At 37.9% G+C, this 27,683-nt stretch overlaps 1 protein-coding gene across 1 annotated transcript in view; it reads right to left on the reverse strand.

Moving 5' to 3' along the window:
• FAM120C (family with sequence similarity 120 member C) overlaps nucleotides 1-27,683 on the reverse strand; it is a 128,099-nt gene that overhangs the window by 33,576 nt on the left and 66,840 nt on the right. Inside the window, exon 15 of the mRNA XM_070462802.1 lies at nucleotides 13,890-14,139. Within this exon, the coding sequence (XP_070318903.1) occupies nucleotides 13,890-14,139 (250 nt within the window). The remainder of the gene's footprint in view (nucleotides 1-13,889; nucleotides 14,140-27,683) is intronic.

Raw genomic sequence — 27,683 nt, forward strand, 5'->3', positions numbered from 1 at the left:
CAGCACGCCAGGCCTCCCTGTCCATCACCAACTCCCGGAGTTTACTCAAACTCATGCCCATTGAGTTGGTGATGCCATCCAGCCATCTCATCCTCTGTTGTCCCCTTCTCCTCCTGCCCCCAGTCCCTCCCAGCATCAGGGTCTTTTCCAATAAGTCAACTCTTCGCATGAGGTGGCCAAAGTACTGGAGTTTCAGCTTCAGCATCAGTCCTTCCAATGAACACCCAGGACTGATCTCCTTTAGGATGGACTGGTTGGATCTCCTTGCAGTCCAAGGGACTCTCAAGAGTCTTCTCCAACACCACAGTTCAAAAGCATCAATTTTTCAGCGCTCAGCTTTCTTCACAGTCCAACTCTCACATCCATACATGACCACTGGAAAAACCATAGCCTTGACTAGATGAACATTTGTTGGCAAAGTAATGCCTCTGCTTTTTAATATTATTCCTCAAAATTGGCACATTATTATTATTGATTTACAAGATTGCTTTTTAAATATACCTTTACACCCTTTAGACCGAGAGAGATTCACTTTCTCTCTCCCTTTTCCTAATCACATCGGGCCTCATAAAAGATTTCAATAGACTATGTTACCTCAAGGTATGCTTAACAGTCCTACTATTTGTCAAAATTTTGTAGCCAAGGCTTTACACCCAATGTGACAGCAATTCCCTCATGCATATATCATTAATGATATACTGTGACTACAAAAAAGAGAAATGACATTTTTGACACTGAATGGCCATGATATTCTTTAGACTCCAGAAAAAACTGATTAAAATAAAATCTTTTTTGAAATTGCAAAACTGGTCCTTCTTACACATGCAATTAGTAAAAAGTTGACTTATTAAAATATTTTTTTGGATTTTAAATACTTTTTAGAGCTCAAATTCTAAGAAACAAAAACATGCCTAAGAAAAAACCTAAAGTTAACTCTTATCATGTCCTTGGGATACACAGCCCACTCTCTCTGGGACTCAAACCATAAACAAAATGGTAAAACTCAAAAAAAAAAAAAAAAACACCAAGATAAAACAAAAGGATATTTTAAATTTCAAGTGGAAAACTATGTCTATCTAAATTTATCTGTGTCTCAATGTATGTCTTTGTTTTTGGATAATATGAAATTAATTTATAAATGAGCTCTATTTAAATTCAGGTTCACATGAACTGAAAAATATTCAATATTAAATATAATGTTTGTTTGCTAATCTAATTAAGACATGTCTTAAGTCATCAACATTGTATAATACTTTTATTGTGCCTAGGTTTAAGGTAAACTAAATTTGTCAACAAAAAAGTAACTCTTTATATATATATATATAAATATAAATGAGATGAAAACTTTTAGATAAACTCTATTAAAAAGAATTGTATTTTAAAAATGTCTATCTAAAATAATCTCTTAGGATTGGAATAACTTAAATTTCTAGAGTTGTACTAAACTAAATGATAAAAGTTTATTAAATAAATAGCTAGGTCATTTCCAAATAAAATAAGATGTTAAAATTTAAGTTTTTCTTAGAGAAAAACTAAAGAGATTTTAAACTATTAATATATATATAAATATATATTTGTATATAAAAATAAATATATATTATAATATATAATATAATATAAATATATTCACCAATCTATAAAATGCTAATATACAAGACACTTCATGGTTGCTAAAGAAAAATAAGATATATGTTTTTAATAAAAAGGTATAAGGAATAACAAATAGAATGATGAATACAAAAATATAAAAAAGGTTTATGACAAATGGAAGAGAATTTTATGGCAAATGGATGTAACTCATTGCCCTGAACTTTCTTCCTCTTCCTTCTTACATGTCTCAATCGATACAAATTCTTCTTTTATATGGGCCACACCTCTCCGAGGTGAAACTACACGACATGTTATAACCCACCTGTTAGCTTACTTTACAATAATGAGAACACCTAATTCTATAAAAACAGACAATGGCCCTGCCTATATTTCTAGACAGTTCAAACAATTTTTACATTCATTCTCTATTAAACAGATTACAGACATTCCTTATAATCCACAAACACAAGACATAGTTAAATAAACACATCACACACTGAAACTACAAATAAAAAATTTAAAAAAGGGGGAATACACAGGAACACTTTTATCTTCCTTATCCAGAACAGACTTTACTAGATTCCAATGCAATATATTCTTTAAGCCTATAACTATTGTTAATATAGCTTTATTTGTTTTAAATTTTTTAAACTTACCACAAGGAGATATTTTGACAAAAGCAGAAAAACATTTTGAGGCATTGAAGGACACCTCCCTTCCTCTGCCCATTTGGTATCAAGATGGGTTAACTAATCAATGGAAATCTAGGAAACTAATCTTACAGGGAAAGGGGTATGCTTGTATTTCTCCAGATGGATCCAACGAACTCACATGGCTTCCTCTTCGGAAGATTCGACCTAAGGGGGCCCCCAGCATTCAAACTAGAGATGAAACAACAAAAACCCCAAGAGGAAGAAATTCCAATACAAGCCATGGCGGCTTTAAAAATTTCCAAAAAACGCTGCACTCGATGTCATCGACCTTATGATCTCCCTACTTGGGGACAAATAAAAACCCTTACTAATCAAGCTGAAAATCTGATTTCTCAACAGGGAATGCCTTGGAATCCTGAAAATATTTTTGTTGCTATGCTTGCTTTGCTTGCTTTTGCTTCCCCTGCTCAGGCTGACTTGATTAATCACACTTATTGGGCTTATATACCTAACCCCCCTTTTATTGTAGGTTGTAGAATGGACAGATATAGGACCAATTGTATCCACTAATGACTCAACACATATGCCCCCTCCTTGGAGCTTGGAGGGGCCCTCTCATCCTGAGAAAGAAGGAAGACTAATTAACATTTCTCTAGGCTATGAAATCCTTCCTTTATGCATGGGCCCAACAAAATTATGTATTAATGTTAGTCGACAAACATGGGCTTTCGTCCTGCCTCCAAAAAAGAACTTCCACACATTGCTTGGACTGTTTACTGCCCTGTCCTTTTATGAAAACCATGTCAATACTACCAAAACTCTAGGAAAAGGACAAAAGTTAGAATGTAAGGGGTTTACTTATAAAGACTTTAAATATACTCCTGTTTATTGAGATAAATGTCAAGCTAAATCAGGGAAATTAATGTTTATGGCCAATTACACCATTGTTGATTGGGGACCCCATGGTATATGGTTATCTAACTGCTCAGATGATATTAACAGCACTGTGTGTGACTATGCTACTCAAGTAGCATGGAAGGTTACTAACACTACAATGGAGCATTACCATGACAAAGGACTTCTTGGGTGGCTTGACAGTGGAATGGCCCCCCCATCCTCGAATCGTCCTCGATAAACAGATTGGGCCTAAACAATGGGACATCTGGAAACTTGCTGTGAGCACTGAAGAACTTGGGACTTAGACTGGACATTTCACAGGGACCAATCGTAGTCATAGTAACTATTTCTTTTGTTATAATCAATCATATTTCATACAAGCTTGTGTTCCCCTTCCTTTTGTTCTAGCTATAGGGAGTTTACAATTCAATAAGACTTTACATTCTGTAACTTGTATAAATTGCAAATTATATACTTGTCTTAACTCTTCTATTTCCTTAAGAAATGAATCCCTTTTGATTCTTCAATCTCGACATAGTCTGTGGTTACCAATAAATCTCCAATGGCCCTGGGAAGAAGGTCCCATGGCTGGACTTGCTTCCCGGTTACTTACTAAACTGCTCTGGTGATCTAAATGATTCATTGGATGGCTGATTCTTGGCATTTTGGGATTAATAGCTATTTGCACCACTGCTGCCATCACTGGCATTGCTTTACAAACCTCAATTCAAACACATAATTTTATCCAAAATTGGACTAAAGATGCTCATACTATGTGGGCCACTCAGGCTCAGATAGATGAGGATATTCAAGATGAAATACAGGAACTAAAAACAGCCATCAAATGGGTTGGAGATCAATTAATAGATGTACAAAAACAAGTGATACTAAAATGTGATTGGAATTCTACTCAATTTTGTGTTACTCCTGTTCAATTCAATCATAGTGCCTACAACTGGGAACAAATCAAATTTCATTTACAAAACATACATGATAATGTCTCTCTGAATGTACAATATTACAAAAAGAAATCTTTGAAACCTTTTCTAAAAATCTGCCCTCTTCCACTAATTTGGAAACTTTAGCTGAACAACTAGCTGATCAATTATCTGGGCTAGACCCATGCAGATGGTTTCAAAGCATCACTCACAGCATCGGGTCTGGAACTATAATTTTGGTGATTGTCTTGACAATTATATTTGCATTTACTGTTGCCTTCATGCAAAAATTGTTAAAACTAAACAAACTCAAATGGTCAAAACCCTTTTTACAAATATTATAAATAAATAAGGGGGAATTGTCAGGGGATGTTTAATGGGAGGATTCCTACGTGCTGTTTCTTATCAGTTTCTGGCAACAGAAACAAGTGGAATGGCACGCCACTCCCAGGACTGAGGTCATAGGATGAGACATGCATGAATCTCCTTCAGTAAACATTCTCCTTATGACAAAACTGCTTAGTCTCGATCCTCTTTCTTGAGATATGGATTGTCTCCTGACCTTATGACCATTGTTAATCCCTTGTTCCCTTGGTAACGGTTGCTGTACGTTTGGTTTTCTGATCTTTATCATTGTCGAAAGATAATTCCTTGTACAACAGCCTATATATACTCACAGAAAGATCATTAAAGCACCTTTGCTCCATCAGAGCTTGGGTCCCCGTGTCTTTTTCTTTCTCTCTCTCTCTCCCCCTCCGGCTAATTCTCTGGAGCGTAGAAACCTGCCGAGCTCATTCTCCTGCCCGGGCTTTCAAGACCCCCTTGAGAGGGCGCCCTGTGCCTTCGTGAGCAGTGCAAGCCCTGTTCTAGGGTTTTATTGGTTCTCTGCATAAACCAGGGAATATTAGCTTCTTTCTCTCTTTCACTTTCTTATCATCGACTCCGGACCACCAGGTTCCGGTCCATTAAAGGACCAACAGCTTACAGAACATTTCTATTTAGATATCTAAATGGCCTTTCAAAGGGAGTATATTCAGAATCCAACTCTTATGAATTCTTCATTTCTGATTGGGTCTTTCTTATATTTTCAAGTTCTTGTTAAAATTCTCACTGTGCTCATCTGTTCTATTCTTTAATTCAATTAACATTATTACTAATGCTTCAAATTCTTTATTTCTTTTCATTATTTGTTTTCCCAAGGGTTTTCTCTTGCTGTTTCAATTGAGACCAGTTCTTCTGTCTTTTCACTTTTGCTAAACTTTCTCTGTGCCTATGAAATTAGGTGAAACCGTTACCTATTGTGGTCTTGCAGGGATGTTTTTATAAGGGAGTGTCCCATGTAGACTGTGTGTGCCTAATGCCTTTGGTGGGAGGGCTGGATTTGATCTGGATGCAAGTCATTGTCTTTCCTCAGGGTGTGCAGGCAGCTATCACCGTGGTAGGAGGTGGGGCTGGAGATGGAGGTGCTACGGGTGGAGTCTGGTGTGAGGCAGGGCTTCCTCTCTGCTCAGTGGCCATCATCATCCTGTCAGGGATTTGGGTCAGGTCCCAAGATCCTGAAACGGAAGCCCTTAGGATCTAGCTGAGTTGGTATGTGTTTTCCCCCTTCCTGCACTAGGACTTTTGCCCCAGACGGAGATCATGCTGAAGCAAGGGGGGCCCATGCAAGCTCAGAGCTCATGTCTGCTGTAGAAAGAGGTACAAGCTGTCTCCAAGGCACTGCTTGTGCAGGCGCCAGCAACTGTTTCCCTTGCTCTGCTCAGATGCAGCCTGGTTCAACTCCCCATTGTCTCTCACATCCAATTACTGCCCTCAGCCTCCACTGCCCCAGCCCTGCTGTGGAGTCACACTCAGGGCAGGTGGGGCCTGCACTGATTCTTGGTGCTTATGGGGAGGTGAGCTGTGCTAGAGTGGCCACCGTCAAAAGTTTTAGGCTACTTCTAATGTACTGCTTGAGTTCACTTCAGTTCAGTCAGTCAGTCGTGTCTGAGGCTTTGCGGACCCATGAACTGCAGCATGCCAGACCTCCCTGTCCATCACCAACTCCCGGAGTCTACCCAAACCCATGTCCACTGAGTCGGTGATGCCATCCAACCATCTCATCCTCTGTCGTCCCCTTCTCCTCCTGCCCTCAATCTTTCCCAAGCATCAGGGTCTTTTCAAATGAGTCAGCTCTTCGCATCAGGTGGCCAAAGTATTGGAGTTTCAGCTTCAGCATCAGTCCTACCAATGAACACCCAGGACTGACTGATCTCCTTTAGGATGGACTGGTTGGATCTCCTTGCAGTCCAAGGGACTCTCAAGAGTCTTCTCCAACACCACAGTTCAAAAGCATCAATTCTTCAGCACTCAGCTTTCTTTATAGTCCAACTCTCACATCCATACATGATTACTGGAAAAACCATAGCCTTGACTAGATGGACCTTTGTGGACAAAGTAATGTCTCTGCTTTTTAATATGCTGTTTAGGTTGGTCATAACTTTCCTTCCAAGGAGTAAGCGTCTTTTAATTTCATGGCTGCAATCACCATCTGCAGTGATTTTGGAGCCCCCCAAAATAAAGTCAGCCACTGTTTCCACATCTATTTGCCATGAAGTGATGGGACCAGATGCCATGATCTTAGTTTTCTGAATGTTGAGCTTTAAGCCAACTTTTTCACTTTCCTCTTTCACTTTGATCTTGAGTAAGCACCAACGATGGACATCACAGCCCCACCCAGACCCCCCCCTCTTGGAACTCAGTAGCCTCTGTGTCCCACATCTGAGCTTTCTACCTGGTTGTGGTAGCCCTAGACCCAGTGCTGTGCTGCACTGTGGATAAGTGGGTCTGGAGCAGTCACTCGATTGGGGTTGGCACTGAGGCAGTTGTGGGAAACCTGGCAGTCACTGAGGCAGTCCTTACTCTGCCCTGCCTTGCTGGTAAGCTAGTACACACATGCTTCTCATGCTCAATCCAAGCTTCTCACAGCACTGTTGTTAGTCCCTGTAGTCCTCCAATCAGTCAGGAGGGCTTGTCTTCCCTGTGTCGGATCCTGGGCCGTCCCAATCTGTGGCTCAAACAGCTTACTCCCCAGGGTGAATCTCCACCCACGTAATCTCCCTGTTCCTCTGAGTTCCCTCCCAGGGGTACAGGGCCTGACCTGATTGCTTTTCTTCCCTCCCTGCCTAATTATGGATGAATTTTCCTTGTTGTCTTGGTTGTACAGGAGTCCTTCCGCCAGTTTCCAGTTAGTTTTCAGTGAGAATTCATATGTAGATGTGTTTTTTATGTGTTCATGGGGCAAGGTGAGTTGCACGTCTCCTTCTATTCGACCATCTTGATAGATCTATTTTCTTATTGCTATTCTCTATTTGATGGGTCATTGTCAGCATACTTTAATTCTTTAGATATGGTTTCCTTTAGGTCTTTGAATGTATTTATAGGAGCTGATTTGAAAGTGTTTATTTACTATGTCCTATATACATATGCCCTCAGAGACAGTTTCTATTGACTGGTTTTTGTCCTGAGTATAAGCCACATATTATTATTTCTTTGCAAGTTTTGTAATTTTGTATTTGACAATGGACAGTTTTGATAATATAGCAACTCTGGACTTTTGACTCCTCCTTCCCAAAGCACTGTAGTTGCTGCTTTTTTAGTTTATTTGTTTAGTGATATGTCTAAACTAATTCTGGACAGTCTGTCTCTCCTGCAATGTGTAGCCTGATGTCCTTGCTCAGATTTTTACTTTTAATTCATGTCATTTTTAAGTCCAGCTTCCTAGGAGTCTCCCTAGGATCATGATAGCTTATTAATCAGCCAATGATTAGTCAAAGGTTGTGCAGAAACATCTTGGGCCAATAAAGCTTTCATTTTTACAAAAGGGATCAATGTGTAGGTTAGGGCATACATTAAAAATTCAAGCAATTTATGTCTGGCTTTTGTTTTCCTTGTGCAGGTCTCATGTTCAACCAGGTATGAATATGTAATTGGGGCTCTTCTTGGACCCTCCTGAGTCTGTATGTAGCCATGTATATCTACACAATCTTTCAGATTCCCAGGACTATATGGGAGCTTATCCAAGCCCTTTATGGTTGTTTTATTGCTCAGATCTCCCAGTTAAATTTTTGGTATGGTGTATTTCAATCACAGGCAACTAAGGTATATGTCCCACCTGATTGTTTGCCATTGATTTTGCTATTATTTTTGACAATGCTCTGGGCTTGAGGGCTTCTTTATTTTCATTGAAAAAATGTGTTTCTTGTCTCAAGATCAGGTAAATCATTGCTCACCTTTTATTCTACCTGTTATTTTTTCCTTTACATTTATGTCTATAACAAATTTGTCTAGAATTTATGTGTAGTAAGACTCTAACATGATGTGTTTTCCCCAAATACCAGCCCAATTTTCTCAACAATTATTAACAATTCATCTATTCCTCATTGATTTGAGAAGCTTTCTTTAGCATATTTTAAGTTATCATGTGTCTAGAGTCTCACTCAGTATTAGCTGCACTAAAACAATGACCTGTCAATTTTTGTGCCAGTATCACATCATTTTAGTATATGTTTATAATACACCCTGGCTTTTTTGTTGGTGTTGTTTGAGTCAAGACTCCTCTTACTGCTCTTTTAAAAAATAATAATCTATTCTTATTCATTTGCTTTTCCAACATACTTTAGAATTATTCTGTCAGGTGAACAAAAACTATTTCTTATGCATCTTTATATATCAGGAGGGCACATGATTAACTCAAATGTTTTATTATAGCTATGAATCAATCTTCTGCTTCTTAATAGAACTGTTCCTCTGAAGAGACGCCTAAATTTTCGCCATGAATCTAGAGGACAAACTTTGTCCAATTTCATGTTGCATTTCTGGAAAATTGTTGAGTTTGGAATGAACCTATGCTAGAAATGGTAGGGCCTTGGCACATGCTTTGCCTCATTCAACAGGGCTGCATCCCACCCCTAGAAGCCTGACAGAGTTCCTCATTATCCTTCCCTTCTCAGCAGTGACTATTATATGTCTTAAGTGAAGTGGGTGAAAGTTGCTATGTCACATCCGACTCTGTGATCCTGTTGCCTATGCAGTCCATGGAATTCTCCAGGCCAGAATACTGGAGTGAATAGCCTTTCCCTTCTCCAGGGGATCTTCCCAACTCAGGGATTGTGAACCCAGGTCTTCCTGCATTGCAGGCAGATTCTTTATCAACTGAGCTATGAGGGAAGCCCATTTTATGGGTTTATTAATACATATTATATGTGTTAATGCCTTCCTCAAACATACCAAGTTTTCCTAGTAGATACTCATTTCTCTAAGCCAACTGTCCAAGAGCTGCACCAACTTAAGTTTTAGCTACAACTTGCCCAGCATTACTTTCATAAGCGTATCTCTTAACTACAGTTAGTAGAAGCAATTGAGGAGTTTAGATTCCTAACACTCAATCAGGCCATAGTTCAATACTCCTACAAAGTCTTTACACTGATGGGCAATGCAGTATTTAGGATAAGTTAATTTTCATTTAAAAGTTTAATTTTAAATTCCCATTACGATTTTCTGTTAATCTTTAAAACTGTATTTTCTACCATTTTGTCTTTTAAAAAGCATAGGAGCTTGAAGTTGGACAGACTTTAGTTCAAACTCTTATAGTTACATATAAAATCTCTTATTAGTTACCTAAACTTTGTAAGTTACTTCTCTTTGACCCTTTGTTTCCTCTTCTATAAATGGAGATAAATAACACTTTTCAGATCTTTATGAGGATTAGAAGCGCTGAACACAAAGGGTTGACTTAGCACACTGCCAGGTATATAACATGTAATATTATAGAACATGTTCTTGTTGATTTTGTGAACACTGCTAATTGCCTTGTGCTTTAATAATGATCTTGTATGAGTTACTGATTTTTACAGGCCAGTTCCCCCAACACTAAAAGACTTCAAATGATGCCTCTTCTTTTGGGGTTCTTAGGTCTTTTTTAAAGTAATCTTTTATATCTTTTTACCCTACTTTTAAGGAGTGGCCTATCACTTATTGCTATCCTGGGGCTGGTTCTAAGAATAGATTCCACTCTCTGTCTCACCTCCCTTACAATTTTCTGCTTCTAATTTGTTCTACACTGGGAAATCAGATGACCAAATTGTCAGAAATGTGTCTAAATTAAGAATAAAGAGGTTGATCAGAAGGCTAAGGGGTTCTCTTCAGGAGAAGAATATAGAATCTATTAGAGCATAGTCTTTGTGATAGTGGGTAGAGCTGTTAATAAGTCATTTTTACTTATTTTCATGTTCTTGGATGTGTTTCAAAGACCCAGAGAATCAAATAAATGGGAAAATGAGCTACTACTATACTTTTGAAAAAAAAAAAAGATAAACAAAACATGTAATTCTAGAGTTAATATGAGATAATGTAGGGCTGTGACCCAGGAATGTGTTAGGAGCTAGGAGGAATGAATATAATCCATTATTCTTATTGGGAAGACTTGTTAAGTCACCAATCTTAACATCAAGGTAGTTAGAATATTAACATATATTAAGCATCTATTATGTGATTATGTGATAGGGCCCCTGCATGTATTATCTCAATCCTCAAACAGCTCTGAGAAGTAAGAATTATTATACCCATTTATGGTGAGGAAATGGATATTCTAAAAGGTTAAAGTGACTTATTCAAGTTGAAAAGTGCCAGAGTCAGAATTTAAGGTTTGTTCAATTTCAAAGCTCAAAAATCTGTAACCCTCTGGTGATTTGTAAGGACAGACTTCCTCTTTGTACAAAATTTACTTACTCTACATCAGCAAATAAACAATGAGAACATTTAATAAAAAAAACTGAATACCATCAACAATTACAATGATATATATCAAGTGCCTAGGAATTAATTTAAAATGCAGAAGACCTTTATGAAAGAATATTAACTCTACTTAGGACATAAAGTTTGGTACACCTGAAATTAATATAACATTGCAAATCAACTATACCTCAAAAAAGACAGAAAGAGAGATCTGAATAAAGGGAAAGGTAAACTATGATCTTAGGGTAGAAGGACAACATTATAAAGATGTCAATTCTCCCTAAATTACTCTATAAATCCAATTCATCGACCAAAAAACCCAATAAGATTTCATGGAAAATGGACTAATTCTAAATAATTTATGGAAGATTAAAGATTCATGTGGTCCAGGAGTAGTCAGTACAAGTCTGAAACAAGAAAAGCAAAGAGTAGAGATTTAACCTACCTGCTATTAAGACAAATTACAAACCCTTCATAAATGAATGAACGTGATATTGGTGAGGGAGCAAATAGGCAATGGAACAAAATAAAATTCAGGGATGAAGTCAAGTATATATAAGAACTTGGTACCTAGGAATGGTGGTAACACAAATCAATGGGGAGAGAAGAGATCATTTAATAAATGGAGTTGGGAAAACTGGATTATTATGTAGAGAAAATAAAACTAGACCCTTTCTTAATGCATATACAGAATAAATACACACTGAAGACCTGAAATGGAAGGCAATATTATAAAAATATAATGCAAACAGTTACATCATAGTTAGAGAAAAAGTAGAAACATCTATGACCCATGGGTAGGGAAGAATTTATTAAATAAGATCCCCAGAGCACACACCATAAACGCACAGATTGATGGGTTTGACAAAATCAAATTAAATACTCATTGGTTAGGGGTAAAATGTACTGATATCTGCCATTTACTTGGAAATGAATCAAAAAGGATAGATAAATGGATGGATAGAGATAGAGAGAGGGATAGTTATATTGGATAAAGCTGTTATTATTAATAATTATAGAATCTAAGTGGTGGTCATATGAGTGTTTGCCATACTATCCTTCCAATTTTTCTTTATATGTATGTATGTATATGGGCTTCCCAGGTGGTGCAGTGGTAAAGAATCCGCCTGCCAATGCAGGAGACACAAGAGGGTTTGATCCCTGGGTCGGGAAGATTCCCTGGAGTAGGAAATGGCAACAAACTCCAGTATTCTTGTCTGGAAAAATCCCATGAACAGAGGAACCTGGTGGGCTACAGTCCATGGGGTCACAAAGAATCAGACATGACTGAGTCACTGAGCAAAGCACACATATATGTATGTGTATGTGTGTATGTGTGTGTGGGGGGGCTTCCCTGATGGCTCAGATGGTAAAGAATCTGCCTTTGTAATGCAGGAGACCTGGGTTTGATCCCTGGGTTGGGAAGATCCCCTGGAGAAGGGAATGGCTACCCACTCCAGTATTCTTGCCTGGAGAATTCCATGGACAGAGGAGCCTAATGTATATATATAGGCCATGCCATATGGTATGGCATGCAGAATCTTAATTCCTTGACCAGGAACCCATGGCCCCTGCAGTTGAAGCACAGAGTCTTAACCACTGGATGGCCAGGGAAGTCCCAATTTTCTGTATGTATGAAATCCCAACAATGAAAAGCCAGTGAAAGTGAAATAATTTTGTTCAAAAAGGATATTGTACATAAAGTTTTAAAAAACTGTGGCTGATTGGAAAAGAAATTTGACACATACACACACAGATATAGAAAAGGTATCTGCTATATTTGTATGTCTATACGTATATATATCTCACAAGAAAACTTACATAATCAGCAAGGAAAAGATAAAATAACCTAAAAGAAAATTTGCAAGATAAATAGGTACTTCAGAGAATTAGAAAACAAATAGCTAATATATTATATATAAAATAGGAAAGTGAAAGTGAAAGTTGCTCAGTCGTGTCCAACTCTTTATGACCCCATTGCCTATGCAGTCCATAGAATTCTTCAGGCCAGAACACTGGGGTGGGTAACCTTTCCCTTCTCCAGGGGATCTTCCCAACCCAGGGATTGAACCCAGGTCTCCCGCATTGCAGGCAGATTCTTTACCAGCTGAGCCACAAGGGAAGCCCAAGAATACTGGAGTGGGTAGCCTATCCCTTCTCCAGCAGATCTTCCCGACCCAGGAATTGAACCAGGGTCTCCTGCATTGCAGGCAGATTCTTTACCAACTGAGCTATCAGGGAAGCCCTATATATAAAATAGAAGATCAAATAAATGCTAAGTAAAATAAAAGATACTACTTGAAACCCAATGGATTGGCAAAAACTAAGAAGTTATATAAGAACTGGCAATAATATGAAGAAACAGAAACTCTTATGCACCACTCATAATTTAGAACAAATTTCTAGAGAAATCTGGTAATATTTGGTGAAAAATTCATATGCACATTTTATAGGATCCAGGACTTCTTCTCCAAAATGCACACTTCAGATAAACTGACACAGGAACACAAAGAGACAGAGACATCTGTAAAGATATTCCCTGCAGCACTGTTTGGAATACCTAAGAACTGGAAACTATCAATCAAAAAACAAATAAAGTACTGTGATATTGGTACATGTTGGAATATAATTCAGCAGTCATCAGGAATGAACCATATATGAATATGGATAGATCTAAAAAAGAACACTGAGTGAAAAAAGTAATAAATAGAATGAGATGTACAACATAATAACTCTTGTGTTTAAAAAGAAAAAAAATCTACACAAATAAACATCACTAGAGATTGTACATGGATATGGATCTTGCCAACCCAGGGATTGAACCCAGGTTTCCTGTACTGCAGGCAGATTCTTTTTACTGTCTGAGCTACTAGGGAAGCTCATATATGTGTCATGGCAATCAATTCCAGTGTTTCTGAAGTCTAAAGTCAACATAAAACCTTCCCACTTCAAAATACCATAAAAACCACTTGCTTAAGGGAAATGTCAAAAAAGTAAAAGAGAAATGAACTGACCACTTCCAGGTCACATGGCTTACCGGAGTACACAGCACATGAGCAGCAGATGGGTGGGGACGTTAGCTGGATTGAGCATACTGGGTGTGTCTGACTTCATACAGGCCAGGAAGGCACGCATCCTTCTGTTTTTGTCCTCAACTGCTTTGCCTAGCCAGAGCTTCTTGAGGTTGGGGCAAGTCCATTCCCGAAACGTCAGTGCAGACACCAGCTCTGGGGTTTGAGGTGACTTCCCTTTATAGGCAGACCACTCTTTAAGAATCACTGAAGGAACTAAAAGACAAATTGAAAAACAGGTTATAGAGACTCTGAGCACTTTGCTGCTGGTCACAACTGACAGAATCCATCACACTTCAACATCTTTGTATTTTCTGTCACTATAATTTTTATTGTTAGCAGCAGAAATGGTGAGAGTAGTAAGCATTTATCAGATGCTTGGTATGTATTAAGTATTTTATATATAAATGTAAATCTTACTCCTCTAGACAAACCTGAGAGAGAAGCATTATGATTATATTATCACAAAATATAGTACCCATTTTATAAATGAAAAACAATCAAAGCTTAACTGTTACATAGTTCTACAGTCATATAATAGTCCATCCATTATTCATAGGCAATACATTCCAAGACCCCCAATGGACACCCAAAACCATGCATAGTACTGAATCCTGTATATACTATGGTTTTTCCTATACCTATAAACCTATGATAAAGGTATGCAAAAGATTAACAACAATAATAAAATAGAACAATTATAATATACTGTAATAAAAGTTATCTGAAAGTGGTCTCTCTCAAAATATCTTATTGTACAAATTTAATGCCTTTTTCATCGTAACTAAGCCCTTATTATGTACTGTGTCCATAATTTTTGCAGTTCAAGATGTGACAGCAAAACTAGCATAAATTTCTTTTTCCTTCTTCACAGTTTCACAGGTAGAAGACTTGTTCTTACCATATATCTTTTTGTTCTTACTACAGATGCTAGCAACGTCAGCATATCATTTTTTCCTCCCCTTATTAATTATTGAGAGCTTAACAATTATTAATTATTGAGAACGTTTACCTTTTCACTTAAAGAAAGCACTTTCTTGTTTCTCTTTGTCATATTTGAACTGCTAGTATCACTCTCTTGCACCTTGGGGCCATTATTAAGTAAACTAATGATTACTTGAACACAAACACTTCAAGTGATTATAGGGAGATCCCTGGCTGTCCAGTGGTTAAGATTCCATGCTTCCACTACAGGACACAGGTTCAATCCCTGGTTGGGGAACTAAGATCCTGCAGGCCTGCACTGTGTGGCCAAAAAAATAAATAAATAAAATAAAAAGATTTTAATAGCAAAGATAGGAAATAGACATTGGTACAATTGTGTGTATAGTTCTATGTCATGTGTAGATTCATGCAATTATCACCGCAATCAAGATATAAAAATATTCTATCACCACAAAGATCTCTCTTGTGCTACCCCTTTTATGGTTATATGCAATGCTCTCCAGCACCATCCGTGATCTCTGCCAACCACTAATCTGCTCTCTATCTCTATAATTTTGTCAGTTTGAGAATGTTATATAAATTGAATCAGTATGCAACCTTTTGAGACTGGCATTTACACTCAGCATAATGCTCTTGAGATCTATCCATGTTGATGCATGTATCAATAGCTCATTCTTATTTTGATGAGTAATATGCCATGGTATAGATGTACACGGTTTACCTTTTGAAGGACATCTAGGTTATGTCCAGTTTGGAGCTATTATGATAAAGGTGTTATGAATATTTGTGTATAAGTTCCTGCATGAAAATAAGTCTTCATTCTCTAGCATAAATGCTTCAAAAATGTAGTGCTACACACTTATTTTTAGTCTACTTTTAGTTTTAAGGAACTGCCAAATTGTATTCCAGAGTGGTGGTATCATGTTATATTCCTATCAGCAAATCATGAGTGATCCAGTTTTCCCACACTCAATCTAGCATGCTCTATTAACACCATTATTCATTTTAGCCACTCTGATAGATAGGTATGTAGTAATACTTCACTGTGGTTTTGATTTGCATTTCTCTACTGGCTAATGATGGTGAGCATATTTTCATGTCTTTATATTCCATACATATATCTTGTTTAGTGAAATGTCTGAATGCCTTTTGCTGATTTTCTAATTGGATTATTTTTATATTGTTCAGTTTCAAGAGTTCTTGCAGATACTTTCTTTCAGAGTATTTCAGATACTAGTCTAGATATGTGGCACTTGTTCACCTGTGGATTTCCAATTGATCCAGTACTATTTGTTAAAAAGACAATCCTTCCTCCAACGAAGTGCTTCTGCAGCTCTGTCAAAAATCAGTTGGCTGTACTTGTGTGAGGCAATTTTTGGGTTCTCTATTCTGTTCCATTGGTCTATACCACTGCTAATCACAGTCTTAATCACTGTAGTGACATCTTAAGTCTTATAATCAGATAGAGTGATTGCTCCCAAATTATTATTCCTTCTCAAAAATGTTTTAGCTATGCTAGGTCCTTTCTTTTCCCATATAAATATTAGAATAATCTTATCTTCATATATACAGAATCCTGACAGAATTAGAAATAAACTCTGTTAAATCTATATACAATTAATTTCTGTTCAATCAGTATAAAAAAAATTCCCAACAAACAAAAGTCCAGCACTAGACAATTTGATAGTGAATTCACCAAAAATTTAAAAGGCGAGCTACCACCTATCCTTCTCAAATGATTTAAAAAAAATTGAAGAGGAAGGAATGCCTCTAAACTCATTCTATATAAAACAAAAATATCCTTCAATCCTAAAAGAATGACTACAGGTATTTCTCTACACAAAAAGGAAATGATAAAAGAAGGAATTTTAGAATTAGCAGGAAGGAAGAAAAAACAATGAAAAGAGCAAATATATGGATAAATACAATATATTTTCTTTCTTCTGAGTTTTCTAAATTATATCTCACAGTAAGCAAAAACTGTAACAATGTCTGTAGAGAAAATAATTAAGATGATTATAAATGGAGAAAGGTAAAGAGATGCAATAGAGGTCAGGTTCACTTCACTTCAACTAGTAAAATGTCAACATCAGTATAGACTGTGATAAGTTATGTATATACAATGTAATACCCAGTAAATACACTAAAGTATTAAGTGTAAAGTACTAAAGTATTATTAGTATACAACTACTAAAGTAGTTATATAAAGAGATACATTCAAAAACATATAGATAAATAAAAATGGAATTCTAAAATAAGTTCACATATCTATAGGATGGGAAGGATAGGAAAACAGAGATATAAAAAATGGAACAAACAAGTAAAAATAAAATGACAGACTTAAGCTCTAACATGCCAATAATTACATTAAATATACATAACTTGGTAAAGTAAAGTAAAGTAAATTGGTCTAATGACACCAATTAAACACACTGTGGAATCTAAAAAGATGACACAAGGGATTCCCTGATGGTGCAGTGGTTAGGACTGGGCACTTTCACTGCCAGGGCCCAGGTCCAATCCTCGGTCAGAGAAACTAAGATCCTGCAAGCAGAGTAGTGAGGCCAAAAAAAAAAAGAGACACATATAACTGATTCACTTTGCTGTACGCCTGAAACTAACACAACATTGTAAATCAACTATACCCGAATATAAAATAAAAGTTTAAAAAAGAGTTCCTTTTCCTCCACATCCTTTGCAAATATTTGTTGTCTTTTTGATAATAACCATTCTGAAAGGTGTAAGGTGATATCTCACTGTGGGTTTGATTTGCACTTCCCTGATGGCTGGAGAAGTTGAGCATTTTTTCACCTGTTGGCCACCAACACCTGTATGTCTTCTTTAGAAAAACGTCTATTCAGATCCTATGCCAATTATTTAATTGGGTTGGTGTTTTGATGTGGAGTTGTATGAATTCTTTGTATATTTTGGATATTAACCCATTGTTGGATAGATCATTCGCAAATCTTTCCCAATTCAGTGAATAACCTTCCTGTTTTGTTGATAGTTTCATATGCTATGCACAGAGTTTTCAGTTTGATGAAGTCCCATTGTTTATTTTTGTTTTTTTTTACCTAACATGAGGAGATATATATATATAAAAAAAAAAACCCTAAGGCTGACGTCAAAGAGAATAGGGCTTAGGTTTCTTTTAGAAGTTTTTATGGTTTCAGGTGCTATGTTTAACTGTTTAATCCATTGCATGTAGCTATCCAGTTTTCCCAACACCATTTATTGAAGAGGCTGTCTTTTTCCCCATTGTATATTCTTGCCTCATTTCTCATAGATAAATTGCTGATATAATTTTGGGCTCATTTATGGGCTCTCCATTCAGTTCCACTGATCCATATATCTGATTATGTGCCAGTATCATTCTGTTTTGATTATTGAAGCTTTGTGTGTAATCCAGTTTGAAATTAGGGACTGTGATGCCTCCTGTTTTGTTCTTTTCTTTAAAATTTACAACATTGTGTTAGTGTCAGGTATACAGCAAAGTGATTCCATTTTATACATATATACACACATTATATACAGGCTTCCCTGGTAGCCAGGCGGTAGAGAATCTGAACTTGAATACATAATACAAGATATATAATTATAACTATATAATATGTATAACATATATATGTTCTTTTTCAGATTGTTTTCTCATATAGGTTATTACAGAGTATTAAGTTGAGTTCCCTGGGCTACATGGTAGATCCTTATTGATTATCTGCTTTATGCATGCATGCTGTGCATGCTAAGTCGCTTCAGTTGTGTCCAACTCTTTGTGATCCCATGGACTGTAACCCACCAGGCTCCTCTGTCCATGGAATTTTCCAGGCAAGAATACAGAGTGGGTTGCCATTTCCTCTTCCAGGGGATCTTTCTTGACCCAGGGATCGAACCCATGTCTCTTGCATCTCCTGCATTGGCAGGCAGGTTCTTTACCGCAAGCGTTGTTTATGTTAATCCAACTTCCTAATTTATCCCTTCTCCCCAACCTTTCCGCTTTGGTAACCATAAGTTTGTTTTTGAAGTCTGTAAGTCTGGTTCGGTTTTGTAAGTAAGTTCTTTTGAACAACTTTTCAGATTTTCCACATATAAGCAGTATCATACGATATTTGTCTTTCTCTGTCTGACTTACTTCACTTAGTATGATAATTTCTAGGTCCATCTGTATTGCTGCAAATGGCATTATTTCATTCTTTTTTAATGGCTGAGTAATATCCTAATATGTGTGTGTGTGTGTGAGTGAGAGAGAGAGTGTGAGTGTATTCCATTATCTTCTTCATACATTACTCTATTGATGGAAATTTAGGCTGCTTTCATGTCTTGGATACTATAAATAGTGTTGCTATAACCACTGGGTTGCATCTATCTTTTCAAATTAGTTTTCACTTTTTCCAGATATATGCCCAGGAGTGGGATTACTGGATCATATGGTAGTTCTAGTTTTAGTTTTTTAAGGAAAAACACCATACTGTTCTCCATGTTTTTCTTTTTTTTTTAAAGACTTTATGGCTATTTGGGTCTTTTGTATTTCCATATAAATTTTAGAGTTGTTTTAGTTCTGTGGAAAACACTGTTGGTATTTTGATAGGGATTGTGTTGAAACTGTAGATTACCTCAGATAGTATGGTTTTTGACAATATTAACTCTATTAACTCTTCCATTCCACAAGCACTTATATCTTTCTGTTTGTGCCATCTTCAATCTCTTTCATCAAAGTCATAATTTCTTGAAAACAGGTCCCTTAACACCTTGCTTAGATTTATTCCCAGGTATTTTAATTTTTTTAATTGGAGGATAATAGCTTTACAGTGTTGTACTGGTTTGTTTTAATCTTTATGTCATTGTTGGGAGTTTTTGATTACTGATTCAATTTCATTAAATTGGCCTGTTCATATTTTCTATTTCTTCCAGATTTAGTCTTGGGAGATTGTACATCTCTAGGAACTTATACTTTTCTTCTAAGTTGTCCATTTTATTTATTTTTTAATTTTTAAAATTTTTGTTGTATATTGGAATATAGTTGGTTAACAATGTTGCGTTAGTTTCAAGCATACTGCAGTGATTCAGTTATACATATGTATGCATCTATTCTTTTTTCAAATTCTTTTCCCATTTAGGTTATTTTACAGAGTACTGACCAGAGTTCCCTAATTCTTGTTATCTATTTTAAATATAGCAGTATGTACATATCAATCCCAAACTCCCAATCTCTCCTCCCACCTTCCCCTTGGTATAGGTTGTCCATTTTATTGGTGCATAATTGTCCATAGTAATCTCTTATGATCCTTTGTATTTCTGTGGTGTTGGTTGTAGCTGCTCCTTTTTCATTTCTGATTTTATTGATTTGGGCCCTCTTTTTTTCTTGATGAATCTAGCCGAAAATTTACCAATTTTATCACTTCAAAGAACAAGGTGTTAAGTTCATTGATCTTTCTTATTTTTAGTCTCCATGGCATTTATTTCTGTTCTGATTTTTATCATTTCTTCTACTACCTTTGGGGTTTTTGCTCCTATTTCCTACTTTCTTTAGGTGTAAGGTTAGGTTGTTTCAGATTTTTCTTTTTCCTGAGGCTGGCTTGCATCACTATGCCTCTTAGAACTGCTTTTGCAACATTCCACCGCATATACTCAATCACCATGTTTCTATTTGCATTTGTCTCTAGGTATTATTTGATTTCTTCTTGATCAATGGATCAAGTGATCCATTGATCATTTATATATGGTATTATTATTATTATTATTTATTATGCTACAATTTATCATGGTAGCATAATGCTTGGCCTCCATGTTTGAGACTTTTTTTGCAGGCTTTTTTCCCCCCTTGTAGTTAATAACTAGCTTCATATTGTTGTGGTTGGAAAAGATGCTTGATATGATTTCAGTCTTCTTAATTTACTGAGACTTGTTTTGTGGCCTAGCATGTGATCTATCCTGGAGAATACTCCATGCACACTTGAAAAGAATGTGTATTCTGCTACTTTTGGATGTAACTTCTATATATCCACTAAGTCCATTGGACTAATGTGTCATTTAAGGCCAGTGTATCATTTATATTCTGTCTGGAAGATCTGTCATCTGATATAAGTAGGATGTTCAAGTTCCCTAACATTAATATGCTACAGTCAACTTCTCCCTTTAGGTCTCTTAATATTTGCTTTATGTATTTAGTTGCTGCTATGTTGGCTGTATATATGTTTATAATTTTTGTATATTCTTGGATGGATCCTTAGATCATTATGTAATGTCCTTCTTTGTCTCTAGGCCTGGAGCTGGTCTTGAAAGGCTAATGGGTGGGGCTGGAGGCCAGAGGGTCCAAGGCCTGCTGTCTATCCACTAGTAGGTGAAGTCAGGTCCTGAGGCCAGTGCTGGCCCATTTGTGGGTGGAGATAGGTCCCAGTGTGTTGGAGTTGATGTTGGCCTGCAGCTGGACAGGGCTGGGTCCTGGTGTGGCTGGAAGCTCAGTATAGCAGCCAGTGTACTGGTGGGTAGGTCTGTGTATCTGCCCAGCTATCTCTCTGACCTGGAATATCCTAGGACTGGTGCTAACTGGCTGGTGGGTGGGGCTGGGTCCAGGCACTAATAAACTAAAGGGAAGGTCCCAAGATGGCACTTACAGCACAAATATACCCATGATAGGATGAACTCCCCAAAATGGCTACGACTGGCTTGATGTCCGCACGATGATGTTTCAACTGCCTCTTGTCTCTATGGGAGGCTCTCTAAATCAGCACTTGGTCTGATCCAGCCTCCTTACAAATTATTGTTTCTGTCCTGAGTCTTGGACTGTGTGAGTGTTTTGTGTATATCCTTTAACAGTGGAGCCTTTAATTTTATAAAGGCGGAAGGGACTCCATGACTTCTGATGAAAGATCAGCCTTTATTTGTATTATTTCCCTCTATATGAAAGCATCATTTCTCTCTGGCTTCTTTCAACAATTTTTCTGTCTTAGGATGGACAAGGGTTTAATTTCCAAACTACACAAACAGATCATACATCCAATACTGAAAAACCAAACAACCCAATCAAAAACTGGGCAGAAGATCTAAATAGACATTTCTCCAAAGAAGACATACAGATGGCCAAAAGGCACATGAAAAAAGATGCTCACATTGCTAATTATTAGAGAAATGCAAATCAAAACTACAATGAGGTATCACCTCACACCAGTCAGAATAGCCATCATTAAAAACTAACACACATGTGTGGAATCTAGAAAAATGATACAAATGAACCTATTTACAAGGCAGGAATAGAGACAGAGACACAGAGAATGGATCTGTGGACACGGTGGGGGGGGGGGGCGGAGAAAGGGAGGGTGGGATGAACTGGGAGATTAGGATTGACATATATACACTACCATGTGTAAAATAGATAGCTAGTGGGAACCTGCTATATAGCACAGGGAGCTCAGCTCAGTGCTCTGTGATGACCTAGATGGGTGGGATGGGGATGGGGTGGGAGGAAGTTTCAAGAGGGAGGGGATATATGTATACATATAGCTGATTCACTTCGTTGTACAGCAGAAATTAACACAACATTGTAAAGCAATTATACTCCAAAGAAAAAGCTTTTAAGTGTATATATAATAGATGCTAGAGTGGGTGTGGAGAAAAGAGAATCGTGTTACACTGTTCGTTGGAATGTAAATTGTTGCAACCACCATGAAGAACCATACTGGGGTTCTTTAAAAAACTAAAAATAGAGCTACCACATATGATCCAGCAATTCCACTCCTGGGCATATATCCAGAAAAGATGAAAACTCTAATTTGAAAAGAGACATGCATCCCAATGTTCATAGGAGCACTATTTTCAATAGCCAAGACACAGAAGCAACCAAAAAAAGATGTCCTAGAAGAACTGTACAAAAAAGATGTTCACAACCCAGATAATCATGAAGATGTGATCACTCCCACTCATCTAGAGCTGGACATTCTGGAATGTGAAGTCAGGTGGGCCTTAGGAAGCATCACTATGAACAAAAGCTAGTGGAAGCAATGGAATTCCAGTTGAGCTATTTCAAATTCTAAAAGATGATGCTGTGAAAGTGCTACACTCAATATGTCAGCAAATTTGGAAAACTCAGCAGTGGCCACAGAACTGGAAAAGGTCAGTTTTCATTCCAATCCCAAAGAAAGGTAATGCCAAAGAATGCTCAAACTATTGCACAATTGCACTCATCTCACACGCTAGTAAAGTAATGCTCAAAAATTCTCCAAGCCAGGCTTCAGCAATACGTGAACCATGAACTTCCAGATGTTCAAGCTGGTTTTAGAAAAGGCAGAGGAACCCAGAGATCAAATTGCCAACATTTGCTGGATCATTGAAAAAGGAAGAGAGCTCCAGAAAGATATCTATTTCTACTTTATTGACTATGCCAAAGCCTTTGACTGTGTGGATCACAATAAACTGTGGAAAACTCTGAAAAAGATGGGAATACCAGACCACCTGACCTGCCTCTTAAGAAACCTGTATGCAGGTTAGGAGGCAACAGTTAGAACTGGACATGGAACAACAGACTGGTTCCATATAGGAAAAGGAGTATGTCAAGGCTGTATACTGTCACCCTGCTTATTTAACTTATATGTGGAGTACATTATGAGAAACGCTGGGCTGGAGGAAGCACAAGCTGGAATCAAGATGGCCAGGAGAAATATCAATAACCTCAGATATGCAGATGACACCACCCTTATGGCAGAAAGTGAAGAAGCACTAAAGAGCCTCTTGATGAAAGTGAAAGAAGAGAGTGAAAAAGTTGGCTTAAAGCTCAACATTCAGAAAACTAAGATCATGGCATCCGGTCCCATCACTTCATGGGAAATAGATGGGGAAACAGTGGAAACAGTGGCTGACTTTATTTTTTTTTTTGGCGACTCCAAAATCACTGCAGATGGTGACTGCAGCCATGAAATTAAAAGATGCTTGCTCCTTGGAAGGAAAGTTATGACCAACCTAGACAGCATATTAAAAAGCAGAGACATTGCCAACAAAGGTCCATCTAGTCAAGGCTATGGTTTTTCCAATAGTCATGTATGGATGTGAAAGTTGGACTATAAAGAAAGCTGAGCACTGAAGAATTGATGCTTTTGAACTGTGGTATTGGAGAAGACTCTTGAGAGTCCCTTGGACTGCAAGGAGATCCAACCAGTCCATCCTAAAGGAGATCAGTCCTGGGTGTTCACTGGAAGAACTGATGTTGAAGCTGAAACTCCAATACTTTGGCCACCTGATGAGGAGAGCTGACTCATTTGAAAAGACCCTGATGCTGGGAAAGATTGAGGGCAGGAGGAGAAGGGGATGACAGAGGATGAGATGGTTGGATGGCATCACCGACACAATGGACATGGGTTTGGGTGGACTCTGGGAGTTGGTGATGGACAGGGAGGCCTGGCATGCTGCAGTTCATGGGGTTGCAAAGAGTCAGACATGGCTGAGCAACTGAACTGAACTGATTCATCATAGTCTTTCCTGATGGCTCAGATGGTAAAGAATCCACCTGTAATGTAGGAGACCTGGTTTGATCCTGGGTTCAGAAGATCCCCTGGAGGAGGGCATGGCAACCCACTCCAGTATTCTTGCCTAGAGAATCCCCATGGACATAGGAGCCTATTGGGCTATATAGGTCACAAAGCGTTGAACATGACTGAGCAACTATGCGTAGCACACAGCACATTCATCATAGGGGATTGGAATGCAAAAGCAGGAAGTCAAGAGATACCTGGAGTAACAGGCAAGTTTGGCCTTGAATACAAAATGAAGCAGGGCATGAAGCAGGGCAAAGGCTAACAAAATTCTGCCAAGAGAATGCACTGGTCATAGCAAACACCCTTTTTCAACAACACAAGAGACAACTTTACACATGGACATCACCAAATGGTCAATACTGAAATCAGATTGATTACATTCTTTGTAGCTGAAGATGGAGAAGCTGTATACAGTCAGCAAAAACAAGACCTGGAGCTGACTGTGGCTCAGATCATCAGCTTCTCATAGCAAAATTCAGGCTTACACTAAAGAAAGTGGGGAAAACCACGAGGCTAGTCAGATACAACTTAAATCCCCATGAATAAACAGTGAAGGTGACGAACACATTCAAGGGATTAGATCTAGTAAACAGAGTGCCTGAAGAATATGGACAAAGTAACAACATACAGGAGGCAGTGAACAAAACCATGGCAAAGAAAAAGAAAGGCAAGAAGGCAAAGTGGTTGTCTGAGGAGGCTTTACAAATAGCTGAGGAAAGAAGAAAAGCAAAAAGCAAGGGAGAAAGGGAAAGTACACCCAACTAAATACAGAGTTCCAGAGAATAGCAAGGAGAGATAAGAAGGTCTTCTTCAATGAACAATGCAAAGAGACAGAGGAAAACAACAGAAAGGGAAGACTAGAGATCTCTTCAAGAAAATTGGAAATATCAAAATCCACGAACCTATGGTCACCTTATCTTCGACAAAGGAGGCAAGGATATACAATGGAAAAAAGACAACCTCTTTAACAAGTGGTGTTGGGAAAACTGGTCAACCACTTGTTAAAGAATGAGAGTAGAACACTTTCTAACACCATACACAAAAATAAACTCAAAATGGATTAAAGATCTAAATGTAAGACCAGAAACTATCAAACTCCTAGAGGAGAACATAGGCAAAACACTCTCCGACATAAATCACAGCAGGATCCTCTATGACCCACATCCCAGAATTTCAGAAATAAAAGCAAAAACAAACAAATGGGACCTAATGAAACGTAAAAGCTTTTGCACAACAAAGGAAACTATAAGCAAGGTGAAAAGACAGCCCTCAGATTGGGAGAAAATAATAGCAAACGAAGCAACAGACAAAGGATTAATCTCAAAAATATACAAGCAACTCCTCCAGCTCAACTCCAGAAAAATAAATGACCCAATCAAAAAATGGGCCAAAGAACTAAACAGACATTTCTCCAAGGAAGACATACAGATGGCTAAAAAACACATGAAAAGATGCTCAACATCACTCATTATCAGAGAAATGCAAATCAAAACCACAATGAGGTACCATTATACGCCAGTCAGGATGGCTGCTATCCAAAAGTCTACAAGCAATAAATGCTGGAGAGGGTGTGGAGAAAAGGGAACCCTCTTACACTGTCGGTGGGAATGCAAACTAGTACAGCCACTATGGAAAACAGTGTGGAGATTTCTTAAAAAACTGGAAATAGAACTGCCATATGACCCAGCAATCCCACTTCTGGGCATACACACCAAGGAAACCAGATCTGAAAGAGACACATGCACCCCAATGTTCATTGCAGCACTGTTTATAATAGCCAGGACATGGAAGCAACCTAGATGCCCATCAGCAGACGAATGGATAAGGAAGCTGTGGTACATATACACCATGGAATATTACTCAGCCATTAAAAAGAATACATTTGAATCAGTTCTAATGAGATGGATGAAACTGGAGCCCATTATACAGAGTGAAGTAAGCCAGAAAGATAAAGACCATTACAGTATACTAACACATATATATGGAATTTAGAAAGATGGTAACAATAACCCTATATGCAAAACAGAAAAAGAGACACAGATGTATAGAACAGACTTTTGGACTCTGTGGGAGAAGGCGAGGGTGGGATGTTTGAAGAGAACAGCATCGAAACATGTATATTATCTAGGGTGAAACAGATCATCAGTCCAGATTGGATGCATGAGACAAGTGCTCGGACCTGGTGCACTGGGAAGACCCAGAGGGATCGGGCGGAGAGGGAGGTGGGAGGGGGGATCGGGATGGGGAATACATGTATATCCATGGCTGATTCATGTCAATGTATGACAAAAACCACTACAATATTGTAAAGTAATTAGCTTCCAACTAATAAAAAATAAAAAAAAAGAAAATTGGAAATATCAAAGGAACATTTCATCCAAAGATGGGCACAATAAAGGACAGAAATGGTAAAGACCTAATAGAAGCAGAAGAGATCAAGAAGAGATGGAAAGAATACACAGAAGAACTGTACAAAAAAGATCTTAATGACCCAGATAACCACAATGGTGTAGTCTCTCACTCAGAGCCATACATTTTGGAGTGTGAAGTCAAGTGGGCCTTAGGAAGCACTGCTGCCAATAAAGTTAGTGGGGTGATGGAATTTCAGCAGAGCTATTTAAAATCCTAAAAGATGATGCTATTAAAGTGCTGCACTCAATATATCAGCAAATTTGGAAAACCCAGCAGTGGCCACAGGACTGGAAAAGGTCAATCCTCATCCCAATTCCCAAGAAGGGCAGTACTAAAGAATGTTCAAACCACTGGACAATTGCACTCATCTCCCATGCTAGTAAGGTTATGCTCAAAATCCTCCAAGCTAGGCTTCAGCATTATGTGAACTGGAGAACTTCCAGATGTTCAAGCTGGGTTTAGAAAAGGCAGAGGAACCAGAGATCAAATTGCCAACATTCACTGGATCATAGAGAAAGCAAGGGAATTCCAGAAAAACATCTACCTCTGTTTCATTGACTATGCCAAAGTATTAAAAAACTAAGATAATGGTATCCAGTCCCATTATTCACAGCAAGTAAGAAGGGGAGAAGGTGGGAGCAGTGACAGATTTCCTCTTCTTGGGCTCAATAATCACTGCAGATGGTGACTGCAGCCATGAAATTAAAAGATGATTGCTTCTTGGCAGGGAAGCCATGGTGAGCCTAGACAGTGTGTTAAAAATCAGAAGACATCACTTTGCTGACAAAGGTCGGTAGAGTCAAGAGCTAAGGTCTTTCCAGTAGTCATGTACAGATGTGAAAGCTGGACAATAAAGAAGGCAGAGCACTGAAGAATTGATGC

Source organism: Odocoileus virginianus, unplaced genomic scaffold, assembly GCF_023699985.2.
Source record: "Odocoileus virginianus isolate 20LAN1187 ecotype Illinois unplaced genomic scaffold, Ovbor_1.2 Unplaced_Scaffold_14, whole genome shotgun sequence".
In the NCBI taxonomy this organism is placed as follows: Eukaryota; Metazoa; Chordata; class Mammalia; order Artiodactyla; family Cervidae; genus Odocoileus; species Odocoileus virginianus.